The sequence below is a fragment of the Neomonachus schauinslandi genome, chromosome 4, assembly GCF_002201575.2.
Source record: "Neomonachus schauinslandi chromosome 4, ASM220157v2, whole genome shotgun sequence".
Taxonomy (NCBI): Eukaryota; Metazoa; Chordata; class Mammalia; order Carnivora; family Phocidae; genus Neomonachus; species Neomonachus schauinslandi.
The window spans coordinates 39,917,509-39,935,210 of record NC_058406.1 but is presented as its reverse complement, the minus strand read 5'-3'; the positions used below and the strand labels follow the sequence as shown (position 1 = coordinate 39,935,210).

General features: G+C 39.0%; 1 protein-coding gene across 1 annotated transcript in view; it reads right to left on the bottom strand.

The window, feature by feature from the left end:
• Positions 1-12,109, bottom strand: part of RNF11 (ring finger protein 11) — a 37,241-nt gene extending 25,132 nt beyond the window's left edge. The window contains exon 1 of the mRNA XM_021684285.1: positions 11,485-12,109. Coding sequence (XP_021539960.1) covers positions 11,485-11,607 — 123 coding nt within the window. The 5' untranslated portion in view covers positions 11,608-12,109. The remainder of the gene's footprint in view (positions 1-11,484) is intronic.
• Between the last annotated feature and the right edge of the window lie 5,593 nt (positions 12,110-17,702).

The window sequence follows — 17,702 nt, the reverse complement described above, 5'->3', positions numbered from 1 at the left end:
TGCTAAAATTAACTGACTTAAGCAAATTTGAGCCAAGGAAATTTTAATAATTTTTTTTAAAAAAAGGTACCATGTATACAAATTCCAAAATACTTTATTCACAAATAAAAATGCTGCTTTAGTCAGAGGAACTGCATTTGGGATCTTTCTACCGGCAGCTGCTAGGAAATATGACAAGCTTGATTATCTGGCTTTCCAATACGCAGAACGAGAGGCACAGCAAGGGCAGATGCATTAACAGCAGATGAAGAACCATCTGACAGTGGGAAAAGAAAATGAGGGGGGAAAATGATAAAAAGCAGGTGCAAGAATTAAAATTAGAATAGGCTTCACCCAATAACAAATAGTCCTACATAATTCAAGACTCTGGAGATACCCCTCTATTATTTCCAGAGTATAATAAACTAATCTAATAATTCTGAATCAATAAAATGAGATGAAAGTCTGCTCAGAAGTCAATATTTCAGTGATTTATGGGGAAGAAGTCAATATTTCAGTGATTTATGGGGAAGGAGTGACAATCCAAAGGGAGGGTTGTGAAGTTTGATGAAAAAGGACCCAGTTGAAAGTTACTCTCAGTAAGAGACTGTTACTACCTTTGGTAAGTATACTGGAACAAAAAAATGTTGACAAAAATGCTAAAAATGTATAATGTATTTTAGAAAGTTTTCTACCCCAAACTTATCCAAAATAAATCCCTGTTTGAACTGGTCAGTATTACTTAAATCTAACTGCAATTATACTTTCTACATTGGATCCATTACAGTCCCTGTGTGATTTTACTACTCCATCTCTTTTTTTTACTTTATTTTAGAGACCTGTTTTCTGGACCCCCTTGCTCCTCCATTACCCTGAATGGACTATTTAGTTCCCACAGCTTCAGAGCCCACTTTGCTCCAAATCTACTTCTATTACTTCCACATTTAAAAAACACCACAATAAAAACCAGAATACAAATGACTAGTGGAAATAACACTAAATAAAACACATCCACACTTTACTGCAATTAGCCTCAATTAATAGACAGGAGCTAGTGCCTTAATACCAAATGATGATGAATATGCCATTTCTTATATTGATTTGGTTGAGAAAGGTTAGACAGGAAGGGGAATTACCAGTTGATAGAAAAGACATGTAGATACCAAACACACTTTGCTACCTTCAATATTGCACTGAGTTGGCAGGGCTGCTTATCCTCTAATGACAAAATAGATATTAAGCACAGAGGTATTTTTGTCAATTTAGCAGAACACTGTTGTGCTATATGAAACCTACCTTTATATGATTTACGAAATATTTTTAGAAGACTCACTTCATTATAAAGGAATCTCATTACTTCAATTATCACTGTTAAAGCCACTTCATTCCAATATCCCATTCTTCCGACAGATTAACTTTACTAGAAATGGACTCCATGTTCCCAAGATTTGCCTTTGAGCCAAATCTGGTGTTATTACAGTTTCATTCTTCCACCATTCCTTTGCCATGCTGTACAAATTACCTCTACTGTCTAAAACTCAAATCTCACAGCTGCCTGGCTCTGCTGTTAAGGCTGTTTCTTCATCTAGAAGATGGAATAATATTCACTTCCATAGAATTATTATGAAAATTAAGAATTTCTAGTTTCTGGTCTGGCATGTAAGGAGCTTAGAAACTGCCACTCCACTAACAACGAAAAAAAAAATTGAACAAAAATGAACAACTCTTTTTATCTGTCACAGAAGTGATGTCACAGGGGAAACTGCTGACCCAAAAATTGGGAGAAACAGACAAGTGGATACAGAAAATAAAAACTTACCAAAGCAGAAACCCATGAGCAGAACCAGTGTTGGGGTAGGAAAACCTGAACTGTAACCGATAAGACTGCTGGAGGTTCAGCTTGGACAAGTCTGAGTTAAGACTCTAGGGCAGTGCCCCCACCTCTATCTTCAAGAACTCTACCAGGTCCTCATAGTAAATATCAAGAGAAAAATCCCCTCATGCTTTTAACAGGGGTAGGGAAAAGGAGGCCTGCACTCAGGAGAAACCTTTGCCAGAGTCAAACTGCAGAGGTTTTATCAGAGCCTAACCTATCTGAACAAATGGAAATACTCAAATCCAACTGGCTTTAGCCTACCACATGGAGGAAGGGAAATATGCAACCTCATCTCCCTCTTGCCATCCTGTCCCACTAAGGGTGAGGGGGTTGACACTGAGAAGCACTGCAAACTACAAATTAAAACCAATGAAACATACCACTGTACACCTATTAAAATGGGAACACCCAAAACACTGACTATATCAAATGTGGAGCAACAGGAAATCTTATCGCTGGTGGGAATATAATGTGGCACAGCCACTATAAGACAGTTTGGCAGTTTCCTACAAAACTAAACAAACTCTTACAACATACGATCCAGTGTTCCATGGTATTTACCTAAAGGAGGTGAAAACTTATGTCCACCCAAAAACCTACACATGGATGTTTAGGGCAGCTTTATTCATAAGTGCCCAAATTTGGAAGCAACCAAGATGTCCTTTAGTAGGTGAAAGGATAAACTGCGGTATATCAAGACAATAGATTACTATTCAGTGCCAAAAAGAAATGAGCTATCACACCATGGGTAGACATGGAGGAACCTTAATTGCATATTACTAAATGAAAGAAGACAATCTGTAAAGGCCCCATGCTGTAGGATCCCAACCATATGACATTCTGGAAAAGGCAAACCTATGGTGACAGTAAAAGGATCAGTAGTTGCCAGGGGTTAGGAGGAGTGAGGGATGAACAGGTAAAGCACAGAGGATTTTTAGGCCAGGGAAACTATTCTGAATGCTCTTAATGGTGGATCTATCTCATTATACCTTTATTCAAACTCGGAGTGTACACAAAGAGTGAACCCTAATAAAAACTATGGACTTTGGATGATAATGATGTTTCAATGTAGGTTCATTTAAACAAAAAAGGTTCAAGTGGTCACATCAAAATCCCAGCTGGCTTATTTACAGAAATTGACAGCTGATCCTAAAATTCATGTGGAATTAAAAGGGACTATGAATAGCCAAACAATGTTGAGTAAGAACAAAGTTGGAAAATTCACACTTCTGATTTCAAAACTTATTACAGAATTAGTGTAGTACTAGCATTAAGGAGAGACATAAAAATCAATGGAACAGGGGTGCCTGGGTGGCTCAGTCATTAAGCATCTGCCTTCTGCTCAGGTCATGATCCCAGGGTCCTGGGATAGAGCCCCGCATTGGGCTCCTTGCTCGGCGGGGAGCCTGCTTCTCCCTCTCCCACTCCCCCTGCTTGTGTACCCTCTCTCGCGGTCTCTGACAAATAAAATGAATAAAACCTTTAAAAAAAAAAAATCAATGGAACATAACTGAAGAGTCCAGAAATAAATCCTTGCACTTATGGATGATTGATTTGGGGCAGGAATGCCAAGACAATGGAGGAAAAATACTCTTTTCAACAAATGATTCTGTAACAATAGCATAGTCACTTGCCAAAGAATAAATTTGGGCCTTCCTTACATAAAAATTAACTCAAAATGGATGTGTACCTAAAATGTGAGAACCAGAAATAAAACACAAGAGTAAATCTTTGTGACTGTGGGTCAGGGAAAACTTTTAGACACAACATCAAAAACTCAAATGACAAAAGAAAAAAATTGGACTTCATAACTTTTGTGCTTCAAATAATACCCGTGAAACAGTGGAAAAAACCCACAAAAGGGGCGAAAACTTTTGCAAGTCGTATCTTACAAGGGACTAGATTATATGAAGAACTCTTGCAACTCAATAATGAAGACAACCCAATTAAAAATAGGTAAAGGATTTGAATAGATACCTCTCCAAAGAAGATATACAAATGGCCAACAAGCACATGAAAAGATGCTCAACATTATTAGTCTTTAGGGAAATGCAATCAAAACCATAATGAGATACCACGTTATAGTCACTAAGATGGCTATAATAAGACAATAAGTTTTGGCAACAATGTGCAGAAATTGCAACTCTTATGCACTGCTGGTGGGAGTGTAAAATGGTGAAAGTGCTTTGGAAATGGTTTGGTAGTTCCTCAAAAGGTTAAACATGGAATTACATGACATGGCAATTCCACTGGTAGGTGTATAACAAAGAGAAATGAAAATACATCCATATAAAAACTTGTACACAAATGTTCATAGCAGCATTCTAACAGCCAAAAAGCAGAAACCCAAAAGTTCATTAACTGAACAATGGCTAAACAAAATGTGGTAGATTCATACAATGGAATATTTCACAAGAAAAAGGAATGAAGTCCTAATACATGCTATACCACAGATGAATCCTGAAAACATTATGCTAAGTGAAAGAGGCCAATCACAAAAGACCACATAGTAGTATGCACATTGGTATACATTCCTCATGGGGGAAATGCAAGTTAAAACCACAATGAAAGACTTCTACACACTTACCAAAATGTCTAAAATAAAATAGACTTGTAACACCAAGTGTTGTATGGATGTAGAGCAAATAGAATTCTCATACACTGCTGATAGGAGTATAAGTTGATGGAACAACTTTGTAAAACTGTTTATCAATTTTGAATGCATCAACAAATAAGATGGACTGATAAGGTGTCAAAACAAATACAGCAAAATGTATAGAATCTAATTCGTAGGAATATGGGTGTTCAAACAATTCTGTCAATTTCTATTTTTGAAAATTTCTGTAATAAAATGTTACAGGAAAAACTATGTACCCAAAATTAGTATGTATATTATGTACATAAAAAGGTCACAGCAGATTTATACGGCCAAAAGCTAACAGAACCCAAATATACATCAATAGTAGAATGGATTGGAAAAAAATATGTAAAAATGTATTTATACAATTGAATACTGTATAGCAATGAAAAACTACTGCTACATAAATACAACATAAATGAACTTCACAATGTTGAACAAACTATTCTATTTAAGTTCAAAACAAGGCAAAACAAATATATGGTGATAAGGTCAGAATAGTGGTTATCTTTGGGGAAGGGATACTGACTGCTGGAGGATGTATGGGGGAGACTCTGGGGGTTGGAAATAGGCCATATCTTGATGGTGATTATAGTATGTAAAAGTTCACTGGGCTATATAGTTAAGATACTGCTAGTCATACTGTAAAAGATAGTCTTCATTGTACATAATCAGTAAGGTTTATTTACACACACACACACATTATTACACTTTAATGTACAGGATTATACAACTCTCTAATTCATGTTCACCTACTGATTACTCTTTTGGCTCTAAGCTCCCCCACTCATAGTTTAATCAGGGCAGCTCTTTTGCTTCTATTCCTTCCTTACACTGATGTTCATGTAAGACTTCACTTAAAGTCTTCAGAAACTAAAGAGTAAATCTGATTCACTGCCCTGTCACAAATTGATCCTCCAATTTCAAAAGTCTACAGCAATTTAATAATTATATACCATTTCATACCAAACTAATAAACACTTCATGTATATACATTAATCTCATTCCCTTAGCTAAAATAGTAGCTCTTTAGGGGTAAAGGGCTCATTTTCCTTTCCCCTTGGCGCCTAACAAACTTGCTGACTGATAGAAGAAACTGATTATGGAGCATCCTGGTTTCTATCCTTAAAGTCTTACTTACTCAATTTATGATAAACTGCTTTTTCACCACAAATAAGAATTATACTGTTATACAAAATTACATGTAATTTTAACTAGTTGTGTCAGTTATAAAAGTCTCACTCTTCTTAAAGACATTCAGTTTCATAAGAATTCAGAAAATTTTCAATAAATTAACAAATATATCTGGAGGACTGCTTTTTTCATTCCCATACTTTCAAATCCCTTAGTTAATTTACTGTATGCTCTCTGGATTAAGTAACAAGATAATTACTCAACTGGCCTTTGGGAACACACTCCAGGTTGGCTATTTAATTAAAAGATAGGTATATGTGCATTCATATTCAATTGAACTCAAAAGTATTCTTGATCAGTTAAAATAAGGAACTCTTCGAAGACTTCAAAAACATACCATAAAGTCAAATTGAATATCAATATCAAAAGGTCAGGCAGATTATCCAAGAGCCGAAAATATTTAGTTCTCCCTAATCACTTTACTTTTTCAATTCCATGCAGCAATCTTTTGCCATTAAAAACACACACTCTGGCTGTCTATTAGCCAGCTTTTCCTTCTATCTTTCACTCACATTTCCACTCTTAAAGTCCTTGGTATCTCCACCACTTCATTTATATCACAACTGCAAAAATCCTGAATTCTGAGCATATTACTACCATAAATATTTATTATATTCAGTATTAAAAGTTACTGGTAAGGAACCAACTTCTATAAATTTGTTACAGCCTATTTTTTAATAACCTATTTGAATACAGGACAGAAGTACATCATCCCTAACTCTTTGCTTGAAGGAAGGTTATACATAGAAAATAATTATATTCAGAAATGGCTCCAGGCAAGATGACAAATATAACCTGTAATTTTAATTGTATTTACAATTATCTTCCTTCCATTCCCCTCCTCATTTATAGAATTTAACTTGGCTAAGGCACAGTAAAGACAGAAGACAAAAGAGAAAAAGTGGCACAAGTTGAAGAAAAATGTCAGGGAGAACCTAGTCATTCTGTGACAGTTTTTCTATTTAGAAGACAAATAAGATTAAGATCTTTAAAAGAATTTCATTCTACCTAAAGTATTAAGATTTTAATCGAAATTTTATAAAATATGGAGATTTCTAGAAAGTACTAACTAAAAAATATTTTAAGGAAGTCAACTTCTCAGATCTTATGCACCAAGTAACTCATTACCCCCATCTTCTCAAGTTACCCTATAATTAGCCCTAGAATTAAACACTGACAGACTGTCCTACTCTTAAAGGTACATACATTCTTAATGGCAAAGAATCAGCCTTAATTAAAGGACATCCAGAATGGGTTTCGGGTATAAATAACCCCTGCAACAATGGTGACAAATAAGCAAATATCTTTAAAAAAAAAAAGGCAAGCTGAACTACAGTACACAAACCAAACTCAAATGAAAAAGCTCACATACTTTATAAATAACAGAACAAAAATGAATAGTCAGAAAATAATGTGGGAGAGAAAAATAGCAGAATCCTTTATGGTACACAGGCCAAAGCACAGGATTCTGGAACAATTTATATAGAAACAAGAACCATAAAATCTCACACTCTTACAGAAAAATGCAATTAACTGATTTTCACATTTATTCAAGTATTTGAGTGCCTGTTATGTGAAAAGAATAGTTCTAGCAAACTACTGAGCTGAATCATCAGAGTTGGAGTCTAGCAGAGGAGATATGGCATCGTTATAAATAATTAAAATCAAGGAAGGGTAAAGTGTCCTAAGAATGGTAAACAAAGTGCTAAAGGAGTTCATATTAAGATGTTATTCAAATTGGGGGAAATCAGAAATGGATTCATGGCATATTAAGTTGGCCTTTGAAACTCTGAACTTATACCGGGAACAATTAAGGGAAGAGAATTCTGGGCAATGGGAACGGAAGAGCAAAGGCAGAGGCTGGAAAGCAGAAGGCATATATAGAATATAGCACACTGTTCAATTTGACTAGAGTCCAAATTGTATACAAGACTACAAAAAGCTGGGCGCCTGGGTGGCTCAGTCGTTAAGCGTCTGCCTTCGGCTCAGGTCATGATCCCAGGGTCCTGGGATCGAGCTCCACACCGGGCTCCCCGCTCTGCAGGAAGCCTGCTTCTCCTTCTCCCACTTCCCCGGCTTGTGTTCCCTCTCTCGCTGTGTCTCTGTCAAATAAATAAAATCTTACAAAAAAAAAAAAGACAACAAAAAGCTGGAAAAGTATATAAGGAGCCAGATCATGACTGACTGCTAATACAGAGATCTTCAGTAATAAGTCATGAAGAATCACTAAGCATTAAGAGGCAAGGGGTCTGATCTGGAGAGATTTATCTAGCATTGAGGAATGAAATGAATGGGGAAGAGAGGTGACATCAATTAGGTTACCCGGAGAAGTAATGAGGACCTCAATCATGGTGCTAACAGTACAGAAGGGAGAAGGCACAGTTCTAAGTTAGGCACTAGGATCTACAATGTGTAGGATGCCATTACACTCAACTGAGATATTTTTAAAATCTTAACACATCATTCGCATTTTTTAAAAAGATTCATTTATTTATGAGAAAGTACACACACAAGAGTGGGGGAGAATCTCAAGTAGACTCCCCACCAAGCACATAGCCTGTAGTGGGGCTTGATCTCATGATCCCGAGATCATGACCTCTGCAGAAAACAAGAGTTGGATGCTCAAGTGACTGAGCCACCCCAGGGCCCCCACATCATTCTCATTTTTAAAGAAATTGTAATCTGGAAAAATCACTGTTAAAGCACTAAAAGCTAATTAATCATGCAATACATGATTTCCAGATAAATATTACAAACAAAAATTAAAATGGTCAGGGAGGCTTTATTAAAAAGGTTGGACCTGATCTGCACCTTAATGAAAAGACAGAACTTTAAGAGGGGAGGGATAAAATTTCACACAAAAGAAACTTTTAAGTTAAATAATTTAATAAAGATGAATATATGTAAAATACAATTTAAGTAATTTCCAACAAAAAGGTAGATAAAATGTAATACATTAAAAAAATCTTCAATTTTTCATATTGCTATCAGAGAAACAAGGTATTATTACAGCTTTAAATAGTTAAAAATAAGTATTTTATTATATTCTAGACTTAAAGGAGGATTACTTTTTAATGAGTTCTATAGGAAAATGAGTTTTTTTTAAAGTATCTTGAAACTTTATTCAGTCACAATTTGAAATATCCAAAATGTTTTGTTATTCATGAAAGAAGTTCCTCAAAACACATCATCTAATAACTCTCTTCATATTTTTCATGTAAGTGACAAACAGGATTTGAACTCAGATCCATCTGACTCTAAAACCAGAGCTACACTTGCACTCACTGCAGTATTAACTTATTTTCTTGATTTTAAAATCCCAGATGAATTAATCACAGTCAAAGGACAGGACAGGAGGAAGAGATCAGTAAATCTCAAACTATATAATGACTGCAAAACTGAGATACCAATCTTTGTATTTATATAAATATATACACAGCACACAGAAATACTGTAAAGTGGCTTTTGTTGTTGTTCAATGAATATTAAGCTCTTTTTAACAAAGTGCTACTATTGAATTAGCATGACAAATGGGGGAGGGGGATCTTAAGAGTGACAGTACCCCACTGAGGTACTTCAACCTGTTCACATATTTCTTTCAGCACTGGGCTACCAGTTGGCCTTTCCTCTTATGGACCCTCATCCTCCAGCCTTTCGTGGTTTATCTTCCCTCTCACAATCCTTCTAAGACTGCCCTTGATGGGCAGATTTCCTTTGTATTCTTTTTAAACATTCAGGAAGGACAGAGTAGAGGGTATGCCCAATTTCTTTGTTTTTACCTTATAATTCAAGAAAAGCTCTGACCTCTTCTCTCCCATTTCTTTAAGGACAAGGATTCAAGTACTTTCTCATAAAGTAAACATTTTGTTATAGACTATACACAGAGTTAAAAAAAAAAACCTAAATTTTATAATTATTTTAAACCAATTCCTATATTACTGAAAACTGATTTTTAGGATTCCTTAAAAATGATCCATAATAAAGGAAAGAAGGCACTAGGAATATGCACAGTTCTTACAAGACATTATAATTGCATTGGCCTCAAATATATTAATTCATTTAAAAGAAATCCATTCATTCAACCAATAACTGAGTGTCTAATGTGTGCCAGGTACTGTTCAACAATTAAAAAAAACTCCTTTCCTCAAGGAGCTTAGCCCTCGTGGGAGAAGACAGATAATAAGCAATAAACATAAGTAAAGACAGTGTGTTAGAAAGTGATAAATGCTATGGGGAAAAAACAGAACAGGGTACGGGAGAATTCCAGGGTGTTAGGGCAGGTTGTAATTTTAAATAGCTTACACTGGGGGAAGAGGGAAATGCCTTAATGATGAAAACATACATAACATCCAAGTGTTATATGTGCTGCTTATGGAAGTGGGGGGCAGGGGTGGTACACAAACAACTGAGTGATGGATTCACAAAGGGAGGGAGGAGAATATAGAGACTTGGGAGAGGTGACAGGAGAGCTGAGTCCTTAAAGAGGATTAGATGTTCACCTGGCCGACCTTGGGGGAAGGAATCCTAGCAGAGGGAGCAACTAGAGCAAAGGCAGAGAGATATGAACACACTCGTGTTATCTGGCAGGCCTGGAATACAGAACATAAATCATGGAGGCTTCTATATGCCACAAGTAAGACTGGACTTTATTGGTATATATGAAAGGACCCTGAGGGTTTTATTCAGAAAACCAGCATATGTGATCAGGTTTTTCTGGTGTGATGAGACACTGGTTTACAAAGAAATGAGAAAAGAATAACACTAGATAATGATGTCACCACATGAAACAACAAAGGAGACTGCCCAGTTAGAAAACTAAACCCCATTCAGGAATAAATTAAGCCACTTAACTATCCAAGCCCCTGCGGAAAAAAAGTTTTTAGCCAATATCATTGAAAACTGAAAAGTAGAGGAAAGGTTTTTATATATATTATGGATTATAACATCTACATATCTGTTTTGAGTTCAAGAGGTCTTAGCTTTTTATTAATTGTGTAAACATATATAGGACTGATGACTGCTGTACAAAAAGCAATGAAACTGTTTAGGAGCAAGTCTTTGATACAAAGGGAGAACCACGAGTAACAGAAGGTATTTAAGTCAGGTTTAAAGGTTTCCAAAGTTCAAGATACTCAAGTTTTATTGAATCAGCGCGTTTAAAAGGTGTGTCACAGGGGTGGAGCAAAAGAAGGAGGGATTAAAATTAATACATAGATATATATAAACAAGTTAACTCTTGATGTCGCTGGACTAAAATCACCACTTGAAGCTCTTTTCTCATGTAGAAGAAATGAACACCTACCAGATCCAATTAACATAAACACAGGGTACAGGGAGAGGATGATCATACATGACAATGTAAATGGGGTGGGGGCCAACCACCTATCCAGAACCCATAATCCAGCTGGCGGCGCGATGAGGAAATCCATTCCCCAAACCTCACAGCTCAGACTACACGATTTAGACATAAAGGCAGAAAAATGTCACTCCCAAATTCCACAAGCGAACCACCAGTCACTGGCCAAGGGGATAGAATCACATACTCAAGGGGACAGAATCCCAGAACTCAAGGACAGAATACCATCCCCACACCGTTCTTGAGCGGAGGTGAAGGATCCCCCCTATTCTAGGAGTGGGGAGCAATCACCCTCAGTCCCTGCCCTAAGGGGGTCGACGCCCCCGCGGCCAGGCCCTGCCGAGACCAGGGGCAGTGACAGCCCCGAAGCCCCCTCAACCTCGGCCAGGAGCTGCCACTACTCCTCGCACCCCCTCCTCCCCAACACACAGCCTCCCCTACCTGATATGGCGGCGGCGGCTCCTGTTCCGGCTCCGTCCCCTCGCCAAAACTAGCCCGGTCGGACTGAGACTCGTGAAGCAGGGAGATGTCATCCGAAGTGGGGGATTTGAGGCAGTTCCCCATCTTCCGGGGCTAGGATGTGTGATCTGGGGGAGGAAGAAAGCAGTGACGGGGTCGTTCGCACGCTCGCGGTCAGCCTCGGTCAGCGAGGTGGGGTCGGACAGCAGGCCGGGGCTCAAGCGGCGGCGGCTCCCCCGCCCCCCGGCGCCGCCGAAGGGCCGCTCATGCCAGCCCCCGGACTTGGGGGCTCAAGGCTGGGCCGCGGGCTCCGCTGGGGTCGCGGCGGTTGCCTCTTGCGAGGCGGCAATGGGGGGGGGGGCGGGGAGACGAAGCACTTCCCCACCCCGCCCCCCCGCGGGGCGGCGGCGGCCACGGAGCTGTTGGGCCTAATCCAGGTCAGGAGGGGGGGGCGCGGCCGTCGCGGCTGCCTCAGCTGCTGCCTCAGCTGCTGCTACCCCTGCCGACGCCGGAGCCGCGGCCGCGGGCCTCATCCTACTCCGCCTCAAAGCGGCGGCGGCGGCGGCGGCGGCGGCGGCGGCCAGAACGGGGCCAGCTGCGGTCCTGCGTCACGCCGCCGTGCGTGCTCTGGTCCCGCCCCCGGCGCCGGGAGCCGTGGGCGGCTCGGGCTGCGCGGCCGCGCCCCCTTCTCCGCCTCCCGCAGCTGTTCCTGGGGCTGCGTCAGTTTCTGCTTCTCTCCCTGACAGTTGGCACGGTACCTGACTCAGAAACCTCTCTCCAGTCTCCCGTGCCTCCCCACTTCCACTTCTCCATCGCAGCTGTCTCTGTTCTTACCTGCGCACTGTTCTGACAGTCTTCTCACCGCCTTCTGCCAAGTGATCTATTTATAAACCCTTATCTGAATGTGTCACTCCCGTGGTTAAAATGTTAAATGGCTTCTTCCCCTTTATCCTTTCAGAATAAAGTCCAAGCTCACTAACGAACCAATCCACTATTTGTACAGTTGAATAATCTTTTTTTAAAATGTAAATCTGATCCCCCATTTAAAACCTTCAATGGCTTCCTAAAACTGTTATGACTGCTATGACTAAGTATTCTTAAGTGTTTTACAAATCTGACTACTTCCCCAATCTTCATTAGCAACATTGTCTCCTCAAATATTCTAAACTCCAGGCTGTCTAAATAAAGTACTTTTGGTTATCTTAGAAGACTGTTCCCACTGGCTGAGGCCTTTAGGCATATTGTTCTTCTTTTTTTTTAAAGATTTTATTTATTTATTTGACAGAGACACAGCGAGAGAGGGAACACAAGCAGGGGGAGTGGGAGAGGGAGAAGCAGGCTTCCCACTGAGCAGGGAGACAGATGCGGCTGGATCCCAGGACCCTGGGATCATGACCTGAGCCCAAGGCAGACGGTGAAGAACTGAGCAACCCAGGCCACCCACGCATATTGTTTTTCTGACCCTAGCTCACTTCTCCTTCACTCCAGACCTTCTACCTCTCATTAGGCTAACCATTATTCCCACTTATCCTTTCTACATTCATCTTTGTTTCCCCTAACCCTCTAGTCTGGGTTAGTCACCTCTGTGCTCTTAGTCCCTGAGCCTTTCTCTGTCACAACCTAATCAAGCTGAATCATCTGTCCCTCCTCTGTGCATGGCCTGACACATTGCCTAAGGTAGAGTAGGATCTCTTGGTTGAATGAACAAAGAGCCCAAGAAGCAATGTGTGGGAAGGAAGGAAACAAGAAAGATGAGAATGCTCTCAGAAGACAAGAAGTGGGTCTTGACTCCCTTTCTTTTATTCACCATTTACTGATTATTTTTCTCCCCTCACAAGACCCTATGCTAGGCACTAGGGAAACTGGTTTACCAGATCTGGCTTGTCTCTGTTGGAGCCCAGAGTCCAGCTGGGAATACAAGTAAACAGATGAGTTCCTCTTCTCCTCCCATATTAAATATGGGATATGCTGCATTCTCTCTTCCTCAAGACTTACCTTCCTTCCCATTAATATCTCCCACCTAAATATGGGATCCTTTATGCCATGTTTGTATCAGAATCTTTCATACATCCTCAAGAATCATTACTTAATTCTCCAGCTTGAAAAGTAAAATCATTGGATTCCCTGGGAGAAAAATTTCAGGCATTTGGCTCTCCCCGCCCCCCGCCGTTGCCATTTTCCTTGTCTCCTCTGAACTCTTACAACAGCTTCTTAATAAAGCCTTTGCTTCTATACCATGAACCCATTCTCCACACTACTGCCATGAAAAATGTAATCAGAGAGCTTTCATAGACTTGTGGTTCAGAAATTTAGCATGGCATTAAGGCCTTGCACCATTTGGTCCCATCTTCATGTCCCATATGACTCCAACTCCAACCAGGCATCCTACACTCCAGCCATTTTCACACTACTTGCTATGCACTCAATTTTCACTATGCTTTTCCACCTTTGACCTTTTGCCATGCTGTTTCCTTCTGTTGAATTCCAGCCATCTTTTAAGACCCTCCTTAAAAACTACTTTCTTCATGTAGCTGTCCTTGATTTCACTTTGTTGGAACATATGTAACAATAGAAAATAAATGGAATCTATTATTGTATTATATATAACTGTGTAATATATGAATATTTTAACACAATTTTAAATATGTAATCATAACTGACATTTATTAGCCTGAGCCAGACATGTAAGAGCCCAGAAAGGTATATATTGGTATTCCCGTTTTGCAAGAATAGAAACATGGATTCACATGGATTCAGGGCTAAAGCCAGGATTTTAATCATGTACCAGTTGCCATTGTTAGGTATGAAAAAGGACTACAACTTTTTTCGTCCTGGTATTTCTCAGTATGTAAAAACAAGGGAATGGGGAAGACATCTTAAATGCCTTTGGCATCCACATGTAAGGAAGTAGCTGTTCAATGATCTTTCTTCCTAACTCAGCTTTAGAAAGGAGCTCTTGGAGAGTGCCCTATAGACCAGAGTGTGACCTAATCACAAAACATAATTTAAAATCGAAAATAGTAATAATCAGGACTACTGCAGTGACAAAGACTCTCCTTGACCTAACTCTAGTCAGGCTCCTCTAAAGTCCTCAAGGCCGCAAACTTGAGTTCTGTCCTAGGGCTACTTATTCCAGTTTTAGCAAAAATCTGAGTCAGTTTAACCCCACCCTTGTATCTGACAACCTTAGCCAGCCTTCAGCAAAAATCCTATCAAGGAGGTTTAGCCAGAATTCCTCTTAGCCCTGATGTTTCCTCTTAGTAATTTTCTATCCACTGATCCCACCCTGTTCCTTGCCCATAAATCCACACTTGTCCTTTTGTATTCAGAGTAGAGTCCATAGATTTATTTGGTAGACAAGTTTTAGGTTCATATCAATATTGAGCAGAAGGTACAAAGATTTACTATATACAGCCTGCCCCTACACATGCATAGCCTCCCCCATTTCAACATCCTGCACCAGAGTGGTATATTTGTTACAACTGATGAGCCTACAATGACCAATGACTAACACACAAAATCCTTGCTTACGTTAGGGTTCACTCTTGCTGTTGTACATTCTATGGGTTTGGACAAATTTATAATGATGTATATCCACCATTATAGCATATACAGAATAGTTTCACTGACCTAAGAATCTGTGCTCCACCTTCATCCCTCTCTTGCCCCTAAAAGTCATTGATTCTTTACTGTCGCCATGGTTTTACCTTTTTCAAAATGTCATATAGTTGGAACCATACAGCATGGAGCCTTTTCAGATTGTCTTCTTTCACTTAGTAATATACCATTAAGGTTCTTCCTTGTCTGTCCATGACTTGATAACTCATTTCTTTTTTGCACTGAATAATATTCCACTCCCTGAATGTCCCACAGTTTACACTGAAGAACATTTTACTTACTTCCAAGTTTTGGCAATTATGAATAAAACTGCTATAAACATCCACGCACAGCGTTTTCTTTTCCAATTTTTTTATTGTGGTAAAAAACACTTAACCTAAAATTTACCACCTTAACCATTTTTTTTAAAAGTAGGCTCCACACCCAGCATGGAGCCCAACGTGGGCTTGAACCCACAACCATGAGATCAAGACCTGAGCTGAGATCAAGATCAGATGCCTAACTGACTAAGCCAGGCAGGCATTCTTCACCTTAACCATTTCCACGTGTACAGTTCAGTGGAATTAAATACATTCATAATATTGTGCAACCATTACCACCATCCATCTCCAGATCTTTATTCATCTTGTAAAACCAAAACTATCCATTAAACAATAACTCCCATTCTCCTCTCTCTCCAGCCACTAGCAACCACCATTCTGTCTCTATGATTTTTAACTAAGTATCTCACAGCATTTGTCCTTTGGTGACTGGCCTCAAGGTTCATCCATGTTGTATCATATTACAGGATTTCCTCCCTCTTTAAGGCTGAATAATATTCCATTGTATGTGTATACCACACTTTGCTTATCCATTCATCCATTGAGGGGCACAGGTTTCTTCTATGTTTTAGTTATTATGAATCATGCTGCTATGAACATGGGCATACAAATGTCTCTTTGAGACCCTGATTTCAATTCTTTAGTCATATACCCAGAAGTGGAACTGCTGGATCACATGGTAATTCTGTTTAATTTTCTGAGGAACTGCAACACTGTTTTCCACAGAAGCTGTACCATTTTACATTCCCGCAGAAGTGTGTCTGCAAGTTTTTGTGTAGACATAAGTTTTCAACTAATTCTGGCAAATACCAAAGAGCACAATTGCTGGATTGTATGTTAAGAATATGTTCAGTTTTGTAAGAAACTACCAAGTTGTCTTCCAAAGTGGCCGTGCCATTTTGCATCTCCTCCAGCAATCAATGAGAGTTCCTGTTTCTCCATATCTTCCCCAGAATTTGGTGTCAGTATTCTGGGTTTTGGCCATACTAACAGGTGTATAGTGGTAAACTCATTTAATTTCCATTTATCTGAAATTTTCCTTTCACATGCTTATTTGCCATCTGTATATTTTAATTGGTGAGGTTTCTTTTTTTTTTTTAAAGAGGGTTGTTTATATTGTTGTTGAGTTTTAAGAGTTCTTTATATATCTTGCAGAACTGTCCTTTATCAGATATGTCTTTTATAACATTTCCTTCAAGTCTATGGCTTGTCTTTTCATCCTTTTGACCCTTTCATACAGCAGAAATTTTTAAATTTAATTAAACTCAGCTTATCTATTTTCTTTCATGTATTGTGCCATGCTTTATATCTAAAAAGTCATTGCAAAACCTAATGTCATGTAGATTTTCTTCTATGCTGTCTTCTAGGGGTTTTATGTATTTGCATTTTACATTTAGATGTGATCCATTTTGAGTTAATTTTTGTGAAGGGTGTAAGGTCTGCATCTAGATTCATTTTTTTGCACATGGGTGTATAGCCATTCTAGTACATTTGTTGAAAAGACTATCTTTTCTCCATTGTATTACTTGCCTTTGCTCCTTTGTTAAAGATCAATTGACTGTATTTGTGTGGGACTATCTGGACTCTCTATGCTGTTCTACTGATCTATTTGTCCATTCTTTTACCAACACCATACTGTCTTGATTACTATAGCCTTATAGTAAGCCTTGAAGTAGGGTAGCATCAGTCCTCCAACTTTGTTCTTCTTCAATAATCTGTTGGTTATTCTGAATCTTTTGCCTCTCCATAAAAATGGAGAATCGGGTGTTGATATCCATAAAATAACTTGCTGGGATTTTGTTTGAGATTGCCTTGAATCTATAGATCAAGTTGGAAAGAACTGACATCTTAACAATATTGAGTCTTCCTATTCATGTACATGGACTATCTCTCCATTTATTAAAAAAAATTTTTTTAAGATTTTATTTATTTATTACGCAGAGAGACACTGTGAGAGAGGGAACACAAGCAGGGGGAGTGGAAGAGGGAGAAGTAGGCTTCCCGCGGAATAGGGAGCCCAGTGTGGGGCTCTATCCCAGGACCCTGTGATCATGACCCGAACCAAAGGCAGACACTCAACGATTGAGCCACCCAGGCACTCCTTTCCATTTATTTAGTTCTTATTTGATTTCATTCATCAGAATTTTGTAGTTTTCCTCAAATAGGTCTTCTACATATTTTGTTAACTTTATACATAAGTATTTCATTTTGGGGAGTGGCTAATGTAAATGGTATTTCAATTTGACTTTCAAATTCCCCCTG